Source organism: Myotis lucifugus, unplaced genomic scaffold, assembly GCF_000147115.1.
Source record: "Myotis lucifugus unplaced genomic scaffold, Myoluc2.0 scaffold_108, whole genome shotgun sequence".
Taxonomy (NCBI): Eukaryota; Metazoa; Chordata; class Mammalia; order Chiroptera; family Vespertilionidae; genus Myotis; species Myotis lucifugus.
Genome location: NW_005871156.1, coordinates 1,021,452 through 1,034,052, shown reverse-complemented (window position 1 = coordinate 1,034,052; position 12,601 = coordinate 1,021,452). Strand labels below are relative to the sequence as shown.

Below are 12,601 nucleotides of genomic sequence, written 5' to 3'. Positions count from 1 at the left end.
CTGCTTCTTGAGGTAATTCTGCCAAGAGTCATTGGGAAAGAGTATGGTCAAAGCTGGGAAGCTCTCCAGCTCCTGGCACAAGCATGTTCTGCTCCTGTTCCCTCGTCACCCCCTTAACCAACTACCACTAAACAAAGCATTTTTTTTTTAATCCAAGGAACATGGAGAAATTTCAAAATTCATTCCCAAGAGAGTGGATACTTTTGTCTGGGGAAAGCAGAGAGAACCTCATAAGAAGTGTGGCCTGTAGGAAGTTTATCATCTCATCCCCCCAGATAAGCATCTATTATTATCATCCTGAACACAGATCAGGACTCTTTGTTCTGGTCCCAGCTCTGCTGCTATCAGTCTGTGTGTCTTAGGTAATGACCTTCTAGGTTGGGCCTCAGTTTCCAATTCCATTAAGTGAGGGGACTGGACTAGATAATTAAGATCTCAATTAGCGCCCTAGCCAGTTTGGCTCAGTGGATAGAGCATTGGCCTGCGGACAAAAGGGTCTCAGGTTCGATTTCAGCCAAGGGCACATGCCCGGGTTTCGGACTTGACCGCCTCCCCCAGTAGGGGGCGTGCAGGAGGCAGCCAATCCATGATTCCCTCTCATCATTGATATTTCTATCTCTCTCCCTTCCTCTCTGAAATCAATAAAAATATATATTTAAAAAAAGAAAGAAGATCTCAATTAGCTACATCATATGATAATTTTTTTAAAAACCCTTTTTCATTTAACAAGAGGAACTTTATCTCTTATTAAAAATACAGAGAGTAGCTATCTACTTCACTCCTGCGGGAAGACTAGAGTTGTTTCAGAAACCAAGGTGTAAAGACACTGAACACACACTTAGCTGAGACTTAAAGAAGAAAATCTATTTACGGCACTGCTTCCTTTGGAAGCAATGTAGGTTTTCTGGTTTAAGATGGGCCACAAAACTCTAGTAGAACTCAGTCCTCAAAAAGAAGGTTTCCTATCATTCATCTAGTAGTTAGACTTCCCTGGGAATAAGACAGTAGCTGTTATATTCTATTGGCTGGGTATGTAAAATGTCTTCTTCTATCACTATAAAATTATCTATCACTATCACTCAGAAAACTGTGAGTACAAAATTATAGGCACTTATTAAGGCCAAAACACAATGTGTTTGAGGATGTTGAAACAGTAGAGGTCTATCAGGAGAGGAGGTAGTGATTCGGATGTTATATTCAGACATTATCTAAAAGTAGACATGCTCAATTTCTATACTGACAATTGGGCTCAAACAATACTTAGATACTCTGGTGTCCAAAGGGATTAGGCCATGGCAAATGGTCCCAGGCATGCAGGCCCCCTTGAAGGGTACTGTATGGTATACTCGATTGAGGTGGCCAATAATGTTGTCCAAGACAAAGAATAAACACAACACTGTCAGGACTCAGGGTAAATGTGGGGGTTCGTATGAACCTCCAAAGACAGAAAAGGCCATAATGGCCAAACTGCCCCTTGAAGAAGGGAAAGGGACTAATTCTAATCTTGCCCAGGTCCTTGGCTGCTCAACACAAGAGAAAATGAACAGCTCTTTCTGCCATCCTAATGTCAAATTAATAAATTAAATATTCATCAGTAGCCTAGAGTTATTTTTTAAAAAACCGCTACCATTGATGGATTACCTCATCCTGTTATTGACTATATCAAGAAAAGATCAAATATTTTAACCACAAGGGTGGGGAATCAGCCTAGTTCTAGGCCAGAGGCCAACACCCAGCTGCTACAGCCTGTTTCCCAAGCCCTCACTGCATTCTCCTCTTCCTTTGCTCTCCGAGCCCTGGCTGATTCTTACCATTGGCTCCTGGGCAGGGGACTGCTGTGGGGCTGCGGCTGGCTGAGCCTGGGGTTGCTGTCCGGCTGCTACAGCAGGCTTCTGCTGCACAGCAGCCTGCTGAGTCAGCAGCTGCTGCTGATGCAGGTTTGTGGTCTGCTGCTGCTGCTGCTGCTGCTGCTGCTGGTAAAAGTTCTGTATCAGCTGCTGTTGAGAGCTTCCTTGGGACACCACAGGGAACTGGGCAATTGCTGGTTGCTGGGTTGCTGGGTGTACTGCCTGAAACTAAGCAGGAGAAAGGAGCAAGAAATGAGGAGGTGAATAAAAACCTGTCGCAGTAACAACTAAGACCAGTGATGAAGCCAAAGGCAAAGGAAGGCAGAAGTCTTGTAACTTGGCCTAAAACTCCTGAGTGGAACCTGAAGACATTAAAACAAACAGAGCAGCACCTTACACTGCCAGGCTCCATCCACTACGCTATGCTGCCTCCTGTACTGCAGACCAGCTCCCATGTGGGCTTCTATGCCACGCCTGAGGGTGTCCATCTCACTACACATCTGTGACTCCATACATGGAGTGTAACAGAAGCTAATAAATGATCTCCCAATCACAGAAGTAATTCTCCTCTTAAAGGGATTTGGAAGTAGCCAAGATTAAAATTCTTCCCTAGATGAACAGGATGAAGCAATGACGGCACTGAAAATAAAACAAACAAAAAAGCCCCTAAATGTTAACCAAACTATTAAGGTCATCTCTTTCTGAAAATTATTTCCCACTAGCTCTATCTTTACTAACTCTCCAACTTTAAACATTCAAAATATCCAGATTATTACATTTAATGACATTTTATTATATATTGGTAATGAATTGTGTCAAGTTATATTCTCTTATAAAGCATCCAAAAAATAGAGCAACTTATTTTCTGTCTTTCTCCTACCCACTAAGGACTATGTGCTAGGCACACAAATAGAGCTCAAACAAGGGCCTACTGATGAACAAAACTCCAAGATCTTGTCGCTTAACATCCTAAATAGCTTTACTTCATTATAGAGCTAATTGACAGGATATTGTTTGCCTAATGAGGTAAAGTTAAAGGGTTAGCAAAGAAGCAGATGTCAGTAAATAGTTGCCTATTTATAACCGTGAAATGCTGGAAACAACCAAATGTCTATCAACAGGGGACTGATTGAATAAACTATCCTATATACCCAACTCTCTAGCTGTAAATAGGAATGAGGACTACCTCTATATATGGGATGGAAGGGACAGAATTTTGCGGATTTAACTTTGAAACTATGTAAATATTTTACATGTTTGCAAAACAAAATTAAAACAAAATTTAAAAGTCAATAACTAAAAATCAAAAGCAAAATGAAGCAAAGAAACCCATGTGTCAAATTAATAGCCAAACTCCCCAGAAAATAATATGCTAAACATTCTAAGGGTAAAGAGGGCAAAGAAATCTTAAACTATTTTCAGTAATCCTATTAGAATTGTTATCTTGAAACTATAAATCAAATAAGTAATTATGTTAATGTTATTAGGAATCAAGACTTCAATTAGAAAAAAAATATATATATAAAAGCTTAATATGCTAATTGTCCCTCCAACCGTTCAACCAGTTGCTATGACAGTGCACTGACCACCAGGGGGCAGACGCCCCAAACGGTAGGTTAGCTTGCTGCTAGGGTCAGGCCGATCAGGACTGGGCCAGACTGGCCGGATACGCCAACCTCCCACAGTCCCTCCACGACTTCTAAAATATTTCTTCTAATTAATTTGCTTTCAATGTGCACGAATCTGTGCACCAGACCTTTAGTACAAATATAAAATCTAAGAAGTTAAACAAAAATCCTGTAATTATACATCTGAATTAGGAATATAAATTTGAATTCATGGTATATATTCTATTAAGAAAACAAAATTTATTTCCTAACTACTGTCCATTGAAAAGGTCTAAAAACAATAACTAACCCATTAGCAAATGAGTATCCCTAGCACCAAAAATGTGGTCTCTAAAGACCATTTCCATGAAAAGGAAATGAAGCTCCTTAGAGAAATGGCTGATTTCAGGTAGAATGAGCCTGGAACAGCTTGTTACAATGAATAACAAGGAAACCATAAAGACAACTGGAGTCCCAGCCGAAGGATCTAGGAGCCAATTTGAAGACTTTCACTGGACAAAGTTGGGATGCTTTGAGCATCAAAATAAACAAAATTTTAAAAAATACAATGTATGGACACATATCAAATATGTTAAGATCCACAAGTTCCTAATGATACTAAAACAAAAACCTCATTATTCACCTTTGGATGATACTAAGAACAAACTCATTCTGAAACTGGTAAAAATAGGAAAAGAATCATAAATTTTTCTGCCTTTTCTGCACAAACAATACCTTAGGTTAATAAAATAGTTGATGAAAAAAATTCTTTATAGATAAATTCCAACCCTTTAATGAAGAGGAAATGCTAGAATATTACCATTTTGCCATCCCTAATGAATTAATAGACTTAGGAAATAATTAGCAATGACTGCTAAGCTGATGTGGAACATCAAATGAATGGATCAAATGGACAACACCAAACCCACTTATTAATCTTAATATTATTAAAAGAGAGGACAACCAGACATTATATGCCCCTGATGTGATATAACCAGAAAAACAAAGAACAATCAAACTGAATGGAATACTGAGCAAGCCTCAGGAAATTACCAGTTTACACAGGGGATGGAGAAACATATTAAACATCACCACAGGGATGCCATCAACCAAATCCAGAATGTGGAAAATTCTACAGGACAAGTGACCCAGTTTCTTAAAAAAAAAAAAAAAAAGACAAAAAGGGGTAAAAAGAGGGAGAGGGTACCTATGGTTAAAAAGGGACTTAAAAGATGAAAGATATAGTACTCATTATAAAATGATTATGTTCAAAATAAAATATGTGAAAAATATAAGAAAATATAATGAAAAAAATCACACTAAATACAATATGGGGACTTTGGATCCTAATTCAAACAAGCCAACTTTAATTATGAGACATGATCTCACTCATTTGTGGAATATAATGAACATCATAAACTGATGAACAAGGACTGATCCAGAGACGGAGAGGCATTGATTGGACTGTCGGGCCTTGGAGGGAAGGTAGGGGAGGGTGGGGGTAAGGGGGAAAGATCAACCAAAGGACTTACATGCAAGCATATAGGTCTAACCAATGGACACGGACAACGGGGGGGTGAGGGCATGGGGGGGGGGTAGGGGGTAACGTGGGTATAAGGACTCATATGTAATATCTTAATCAATAAAAGAATATATTAAAAAAAATTATGAGACATGATAAAGGGCTAAACACTTCTGGATATTTGATAAGAAATTATTGTATTTTGTTTCAGTATGATAATGGTCTTGTAGTTATGTGTGAGAGAGAGGGGAAAAAAAGAGTTCTTAAAAATTAGCTTCCTTCCTGAAGTTCCTCCGTCAGGGGAAGAATTCCCAAAGCCTGAGAAGAAAGGTGAAAGGGGCAGAGTGATCCTGTGATTGCTACACTCTGCAGTGCTTTACAGCATTTACATCTGGGAGAAGCAGTGATGAGGTCATTAATGGATCAGTCTTCCCAAGGCAGATTTCTGTACCTAGAACAGCGGTTCTCAACCTGTGGGTCGCGACCCCTTTGGAGGTCGAACGACCCTTTCACAGGGGTTGCCTAAGACCATCGGAAAACACATATATAATTACATATTGTTTTTGTGATTAATCACTATTCTTTAATTATGTTCAATTTGTAACAATGAAATTGGGCGTCACCACAACATGAGGAACTGTATTAAAGGGTCGCGGCATTAGGAAGGTTGAGAACCACTGACCTAGAGGGTCTTTTCACAGTGATGACTGGGATACGCAATGCAAAGGTCATACTCTGACCACCTTACCTGTTGAGCCTGTGTCTGTGGCGGCTGCTGCTGCTGGTAAAATGTGCCTGCTGGCTGCTGTGATGGTGGTGGTGGCTGTTGTTGTTGTTGCTGCTGCTGCTGCTGCTGCTGCTGCTGTTGCTGCTTGAGGAAGAGTTGCTGCTGGTGCTGGGGTGTGGCCTGGGCCTGAGAGGGCAGACCCTGGGCAGGAGTGGAAGGCGTCTGTTGTGGGGTGGGTGGAGCCTGAGGCTGCTTGGGCTGGGACTGTGGTAGAGGTTGGCTGGGTGGGGGCTGAGTTTTTGATTGGGGAACACTGGCTAAAAGACCAGGCTGATTGCTGGGTCCTGCAATGAGAATAAATTCCATGTAAGAGCTCAACACTATTCCAAAAACGACTTTCCTTCTTGCCAACATAAGAAAGAGGGGGTGATAAGTGGACAGATAATCCCCAAATCCATGTGCTCCTCACGGTCTTTGCATCTGGAATGTCCTTCCTTCTTGCTAATCTATGCACTTTTTAAAAATATATATATTCTTATTGATTTCAGAGAGGAAGGGAAAGGGAGAGAGACTTGGAAACATCAATGATGAAAGAGAATCATTGATTGGCTGTCTTCTCCATGCCCCACACTGGGGATAGAGCTCACAACCCGGGCATGTGCCCTGACCAGGAATTGACCGTGACCTCCTGGTTCATAGGTCGACGCTCAATCACTGAGCTATGCTGGCTGGGCTGCACTTCATATTTTTCAAAACAAGGTTCAACAAACAATTCTATATTTGCCTCCTTCAAAAAGCTTTCCTTTATTCACCAACCCATTTAGTCAATTACTCCTTTAGTCAGTATCTTGATTATCTACAAATTCAATTAGCCTTTGATGCTAATGTATATACATACAATCTTTGTACTTGTTGGCATTCTGCAGAATAAAAGCATTCTTTGATGTTTTATATGTAGGTTGCACAATTCCAGTCTGGATGCCTTGTAAGTAAATGGCTACCAAATTTACCAAAAACAGCTTCCTGGTAAGGGAAGTGATGGCTGAGTTCAGTTACTTGATAATTTGGATCAATCCTCTTTATGAAACAAAACTTAGTCACCTCACCAGAAAGAGAATACCAAAGCACAGAGTGGTAACAGATACTTCAAGAGACAGAATTAAAGAAATAATTTCTCTATGTCAAAAAGAGGTATGTCTTGGTGTTTAGAGGCAAAGAAAAGTATATGAAATAAAGAGGTAGGTCTGGGATGAATGGACCAGGGCACAAAATTAGGGCCAAGACTAGAAAAAAATAGAGACAACAGGCTTCGGTGGTCTTGGTGATCCCCTGCAGAATTCAATGAAAGGCCTCCCCTTTCACCAGCCTCCTGCCATGTAACTTCAATGGCAGCTTACCTCTTGGTCCTTAAAGAAAACCATTCTTCTTTTTGTAATCCTCATGTGAGGATATGTTTTTTAATTGATCTTTAGAGAGAAAGGAAGACAGAGTGGGAGAGAGAGAGAGAGATAATGATAGGTTGCTTTCTGTACGTGCCCCAACCAGGGCTCAAACCCTCAACCTAAGTATGTACCCTGAACGGGAATCAAACCTGCAACCTTTGGGTTGGCGCTCCAACCAACTGAGCCACCTGGCCAGGGCAGAAAACTATTGTTCTTTATGTAGCTCTGTATTCCCTTCCTGAAGCAAAATTAAGCTTTCCAAGACTTCTCATTATCCAGGATAACAAAGAGGTGTACCAACTTTCAAAGCTCCTAGGAACTGACCTGCAGCCTGAGGTGGGGGCTGAACCGTGGCCCTCTTTCGAGGTGTCAGGGCTGGCTGGATGGGAAGGATTCCTGGGTTTGGCTGGGTCTGCCCAGCTTTAGGCCTCTGGCGGGGTGCAATGGAAGTCTCTGTGGTGGGAATGGGATCTGTCAGTCTAGAAGAGGAAAAGAAAAAACAAAGATTCATATTAATGTGTGAGAAAATAGGGGAGGGGCAGAGTACATGATGGATTAGTTTTGTTCTCCACACTCATCCAAACCTTCTAGATTTGCTTAATCAACATTTCCCAGCAGGCATTCTGTGTTACTAGATGTTATAAATAAAGATTTCATGGGAAAATGTTTTAATATTCCAGCAGAACCTTTCATGTGTATAGAGACCCTTAAAGAAAGCACTGTATAGAATGCAGTGTTTCTCAAATCTATTTGACCTTGTGGCCCTTCTACCTAACATTTCCTAGAATTTCCCAGAATACACTTTGGGTGATGATGCAAAGAGGGGTTTGAAGCAGGTTGTTTTCAGATGTAGAGGGAACTCAAACTTGGTTAGAACTAGCTGTCAAAATGGTCTTTCTACTATAAAAAGTATGCAAATAAATTAATCCAATAAGGCAATTAAAAGAAATAAGTAAATAAATCAAGTTGAAGTATTTGGGGAGTGTGACAGGAACTCCATTTCCTCCAATACACATATTTGTTTTTTCCCATGGTAATACAATATCTACCTCGGCATAGAGTCACCTATAGTAAAAACCAAATTTCCCAGTCTCTCTTATAATCAGGTGTGGCCATGTGTCTAAGTTCTGGCCTTACGTGTTATATACACAGATTGTTATGTGGCAGTTGCTAGAAACCTTAAGAAATAACTGGTACATGCCCTTTGTCTCTCTTCTTCTTTGGTCATTCCTTGATCCTGCTGCTTGGAACAGGGATGCTGCCACATTGGTCCATGAGGTCATGGCCAGAGCCTGAGGGATGGTAGAGTGGTGAGCATGAAGAAGCCCGGGCACCTGAGGACTTTGTGGAGCAGAACTACACTATCATCCCTGCACTACTTACCCCAGACTCTATTTACTTAAAGAAAAAAATAAACATCTATCTTACAGAAGCCACTGTAATTTTGGAGTTTCTTTAAGTCAGAGCCAAATCTATCCAAATTAATATGGGGAGGACTGCTGTATGGTCTGCCTTTTCTTGTGATGGTGCTAAACCCCAGGTGGTGACTTCCATTCATTAGAGCGGTCCAGGGAGCCAGCCCACTCAGATCAGAGTGGTTGTCCTTTGAAAATGTACTTTAGGGAATACAGCTGACTGAGGTTAAGGCCAAAATAAACAAGCTTCGTGGATATTTCCAAAATATGCCTGGCACAGCCTCCATGAAATGCAAAACAGGAAGCAAAGCGACTGGCCCCATGTCCTTCCCTGTGACAAACCTCCAAGGTATTCCATTCTGGACCCATGGCTTTTCACTAGTATCCTGCTAGAGAATGATTTTCAACCTTTTTCATCCATGGCACACGTAAACCAATTATTAAAATTCTGTGGCACACCCAGAAATATATTATGTTTTTGGCTGATCTGACTAAAAAATAGGTATAATTTTGATTCATTTATACCAGAAGGCTATTGTTGTGTTGGCTGTTGTCATTTTTTTCACTTGACAATCTAAGGCAAAAGAGTTAGTACCCCTGACTAAATACAGTGGGGCCTTGACTTACGAGTGTCCCGACTAACGAGTTTTTTGAGATACCAGCTGTCTCTCTGCCGATTTTTTGCATTGAGTTGATAGAGTAATTTGAGTTAACGAGCTCCTTAACGAGCTCGGTCGGAACGAATTAAACTCGTAAGTCAAGGCCCCACTGTAGTCAGGTATTGCATGTTTTTAAAATTCTTGCAGTACAATGGTTGAAAATCACTGTGCTAGAAAGAAGCTCTTATGCTGGGGAGAGAACTGATAATATAAAAGCGCTCACATTTGGGGAGGCTATAACCTGGGGAAGGGAGGTGGATAGGGAAATGGGACAGATGTTGAGAAAGGTGTAAGAAAGATAAAGCCAAGGGTCAGAACTTAAACAGACTTGAGTAGAAAAACAAATATTAAAAACTCCCACAGTGGACTTCTCTTAAGGGTAATAATATCTTAGAGACACTAGGATTTAGAATCAAAGAAAACTATATTTGAGCACTAGCTCCCTACCTACCAACTGCATAACAATGGGCATATCATTTAACCTCTTTTAGCCTTGGGTCCCTTATATGTAAAATGGGGAAAACAATACCTACATCATGAGGCGGATGTGAACACTACATCAGAGGCGGATGTGAACATCAAATGCAACAATGACTGTGAAACCATTTTATGAAATGCAGAATGTTTGAACTATCAGTTTGAACAGGTCTCAATATGCTGTGAAAAAATACAGACTGAGAAACCAGGAGACCCGACTCTAAGTTGTCCTCTCTGTGTGATCTTGGGCAAATCACTTAAGGTATAGAGTATAGAGTGTGGATGCTGGAGTTCTGGTTCTTTTACTAACCCCATAGTGATTAACTGCCTTGGGCAACTTAAAATTCTGAGTCTGTTTCCTCATCTATAAAGTGATAATAACAACAACCTCATAAATTTGTTTAAAACGGGGTGGGGAAAGCCATCTTATTTATGTAAAGTACCTAGTAAGGTATTTGGTATATAAGATGCCTCAATGAATAGTGGCCACTTTATAAAGAGTTAGAAAGAAAAACCGCACCTGTTAGGATTGGGGAGTAAATACAAAAATGAAATCACTGTAAATTATAGATAGGATGACTTAGACCCAAATCTCTTGGCTGTCATGTCTGTATTCTCACAGCATTATTGAGGTCCATAGAAATTAACAGTTTGGGCACTCTACAGTTTATAAAACAGCTGCACAGCCATTTATGCATTTGATGTTCACATCTGCCTTATGACATAGGTACTATTTTATCCATTTTCACAACAGAGTACCACTCAAATGTTAATCGTTGTTATCCTTTTTACAAATGTGTGTGCTTTGTGGGAAGAGATCCTTGATTAGCCTCAGTACATACCATGTTTGGATCTAGTACAGAAGGCCATAAACCCAAATATTAAGCTATTAAATTAGTCCCAGAAGCAATTCCGAGGTGAGCATGGCAGACTTAAGCAAGAAATAAACAGACTGCAAAGTAACAATCTGAATATAGTTTGCTAAATTTGTTAAAAACCAAAGTCTCGTTACTTTAGAGCCACATCTGCAGGCATTCTATAAACATTCAAGAATTTTTTTTAAATGTAGAAGTTATTTTACTGTTCTATAAAAATTCACATATTCCCATCTAAGGTATTTTGTTGATAATTTGCTGCTTAACGTTTCCTTGCCATGGGAGTGTGGTGGGAGAAAAAAGGGTATAAACATCTCTGGGGCTACCCTTAGAATTTGCCATTGGGAAGGCATAGCAGTCATGAGGATGTGTACTGCAGACCTTCATATACAAGGGGTATGAAAGACCAAGCACTCCAGCTGCTGTGCTCCGAAATTCACTGCTACTGCTGTGTTTGCCCTGAGGCCATGCTTCCCATAGGCGGTCCCCAGTCTTACTATCCCAGCCACAGGGATATTAAGGCAGACCAGGTCGTAGGACGTAGGAGACTCCTCTGGTAGCTGACTTTGACCAAGGATTCCCCTTTGGCAAACCTTCCTTAAATTGTGTGGCAATTTTTAGGTCACTTCCACCCAACTTTCTCCTCCCTCTCTCTAGGTCAGACTTACATCACCTTCTGATGGCTCTCCCAACCTTCCCTGGCTCCCTCCCTATTTTCTCTCTCAGGCATTTCCCCAAATAAAATACTAGCTTCTGTAGTCCTCTCTTATCATCTGTGTCTTGGAACACCCTAGGTTACACAGGATGTGATTAACTAAGATCCACAGGCTCTTTGGCTGTTTCATGGACTCAGTGCTTTGACCTGTACTTCCTTAATGTGGCCAGGGCCTTAGTGAGTAAAAAGGAAAGGGAGGTAGAGGATTAGGGTGCTGAAGGAGGCTAAACAAAGGCCAGGACACTCTTGTACTAGCAATATTTAAAGTCTGCTGTTGCCTCATCTCTGAATGCTCCTGTGCCTAATCCCAAGCAAGGGAAACAGCTGTGGAATTTTTTATTCTCTTTCAAATGTAGATCATTGTATTTCATTAGATTCCTCCTTGCATTCCCAAAGGATAGCTTCTGCCTACAGGAGATATATAGCTTGCTTTCTTGTGCTGGGCAGCCTCTTGGCCATGGCAGTAGAAGAATCAAGAAATACAAGGCACCCTCCCTCCCCTGCTACTGAGGCAACAGAGCACAACAGGTGCTCACTGAGGCATTTCTTACCTGGCCTTTGGCTGGGTCTTCTTTGCAGCTGCCTCACTGGCTTTCACTGGCTCAGGAAGCTTTGTAGGAATGGGAGAGTTCTATAGAATGAAAGAAAAAATTTAAAAAGAACATCACAGATTTCTTTGTAGAAGAATGATCACCATGATTGGGCTGATGAAAATATGTGTTGGGTTTTTCCAGAGTGGCTTCTAGACCCCGATCTCTGGTAGAGCATATCCCACTGGACTCAGCCCCAGTCAGAGGGACAAAGTATCTGAGAAGAGGACAGAGCAACCCCCCTGCGACACATTCCCCTGCCATAATTCTCAACCTTTTGTATGGTAAGGTCAGTGGGGTTTGATGTCAGTACCCTTCTCTCCCTAAAGCACAGCTTAGAAGTGAGGTTATGATAGGAATGAAAAGAGATGTCTGTAACCTATATTACTTTAAAAAAATTTTTAAAAAACATTTTTATTGATTTCAGAGAGGAAGGGGAGGAGAGAGAGATAGAAACATCAATAATGAGAGAGAATCATTGATTGGCTGCATCCTGCATGTCCCACCCTGGGGATTTGCCCGTAACCTGGGTATGTGCCCTGACTGGGAATCAAACTGTGACTTCCTGGTCAATGCTCAACCACTGAGCCACACCGCCCGTGCTTTATTATTATTTAAGTTCTCAGCTAGATATTAGAGAAGTCAGAGCTGACTAGTGTGCCCAACCTTCTAGTCAGAATGCTGGGAGAAAACCACAGCCAGTGTGTCTAGTTGCTGAGCCAGCA

At 41.1% G+C, this 12,601-nt stretch overlaps 1 protein-coding gene across 1 annotated transcript in view; it reads right to left on the bottom strand.

Annotated features, from left to right (window-relative positions):
- Positions 1-12,601, bottom strand: part of AAK1 (AP2 associated kinase 1) — a 131,564-nt gene that overhangs the window by 31,964 nt on the left and 86,999 nt on the right. The window contains exons 10-13 of the mRNA XM_014459363.2: positions 11,838-11,917; positions 7,470-7,624; positions 5,725-6,047; positions 1,812-2,075 (exon numbers count right to left, since the gene is read on the bottom strand). Of these exons, the coding sequence (XP_014314849.1) occupies positions 1,812-2,075; positions 5,725-6,047; positions 7,470-7,624; positions 11,838-11,917 (822 nt within the window). The remainder of the gene's footprint in view (positions 1-1,811; positions 2,076-5,724; positions 6,048-7,469; positions 7,625-11,837; positions 11,918-12,601) is intronic.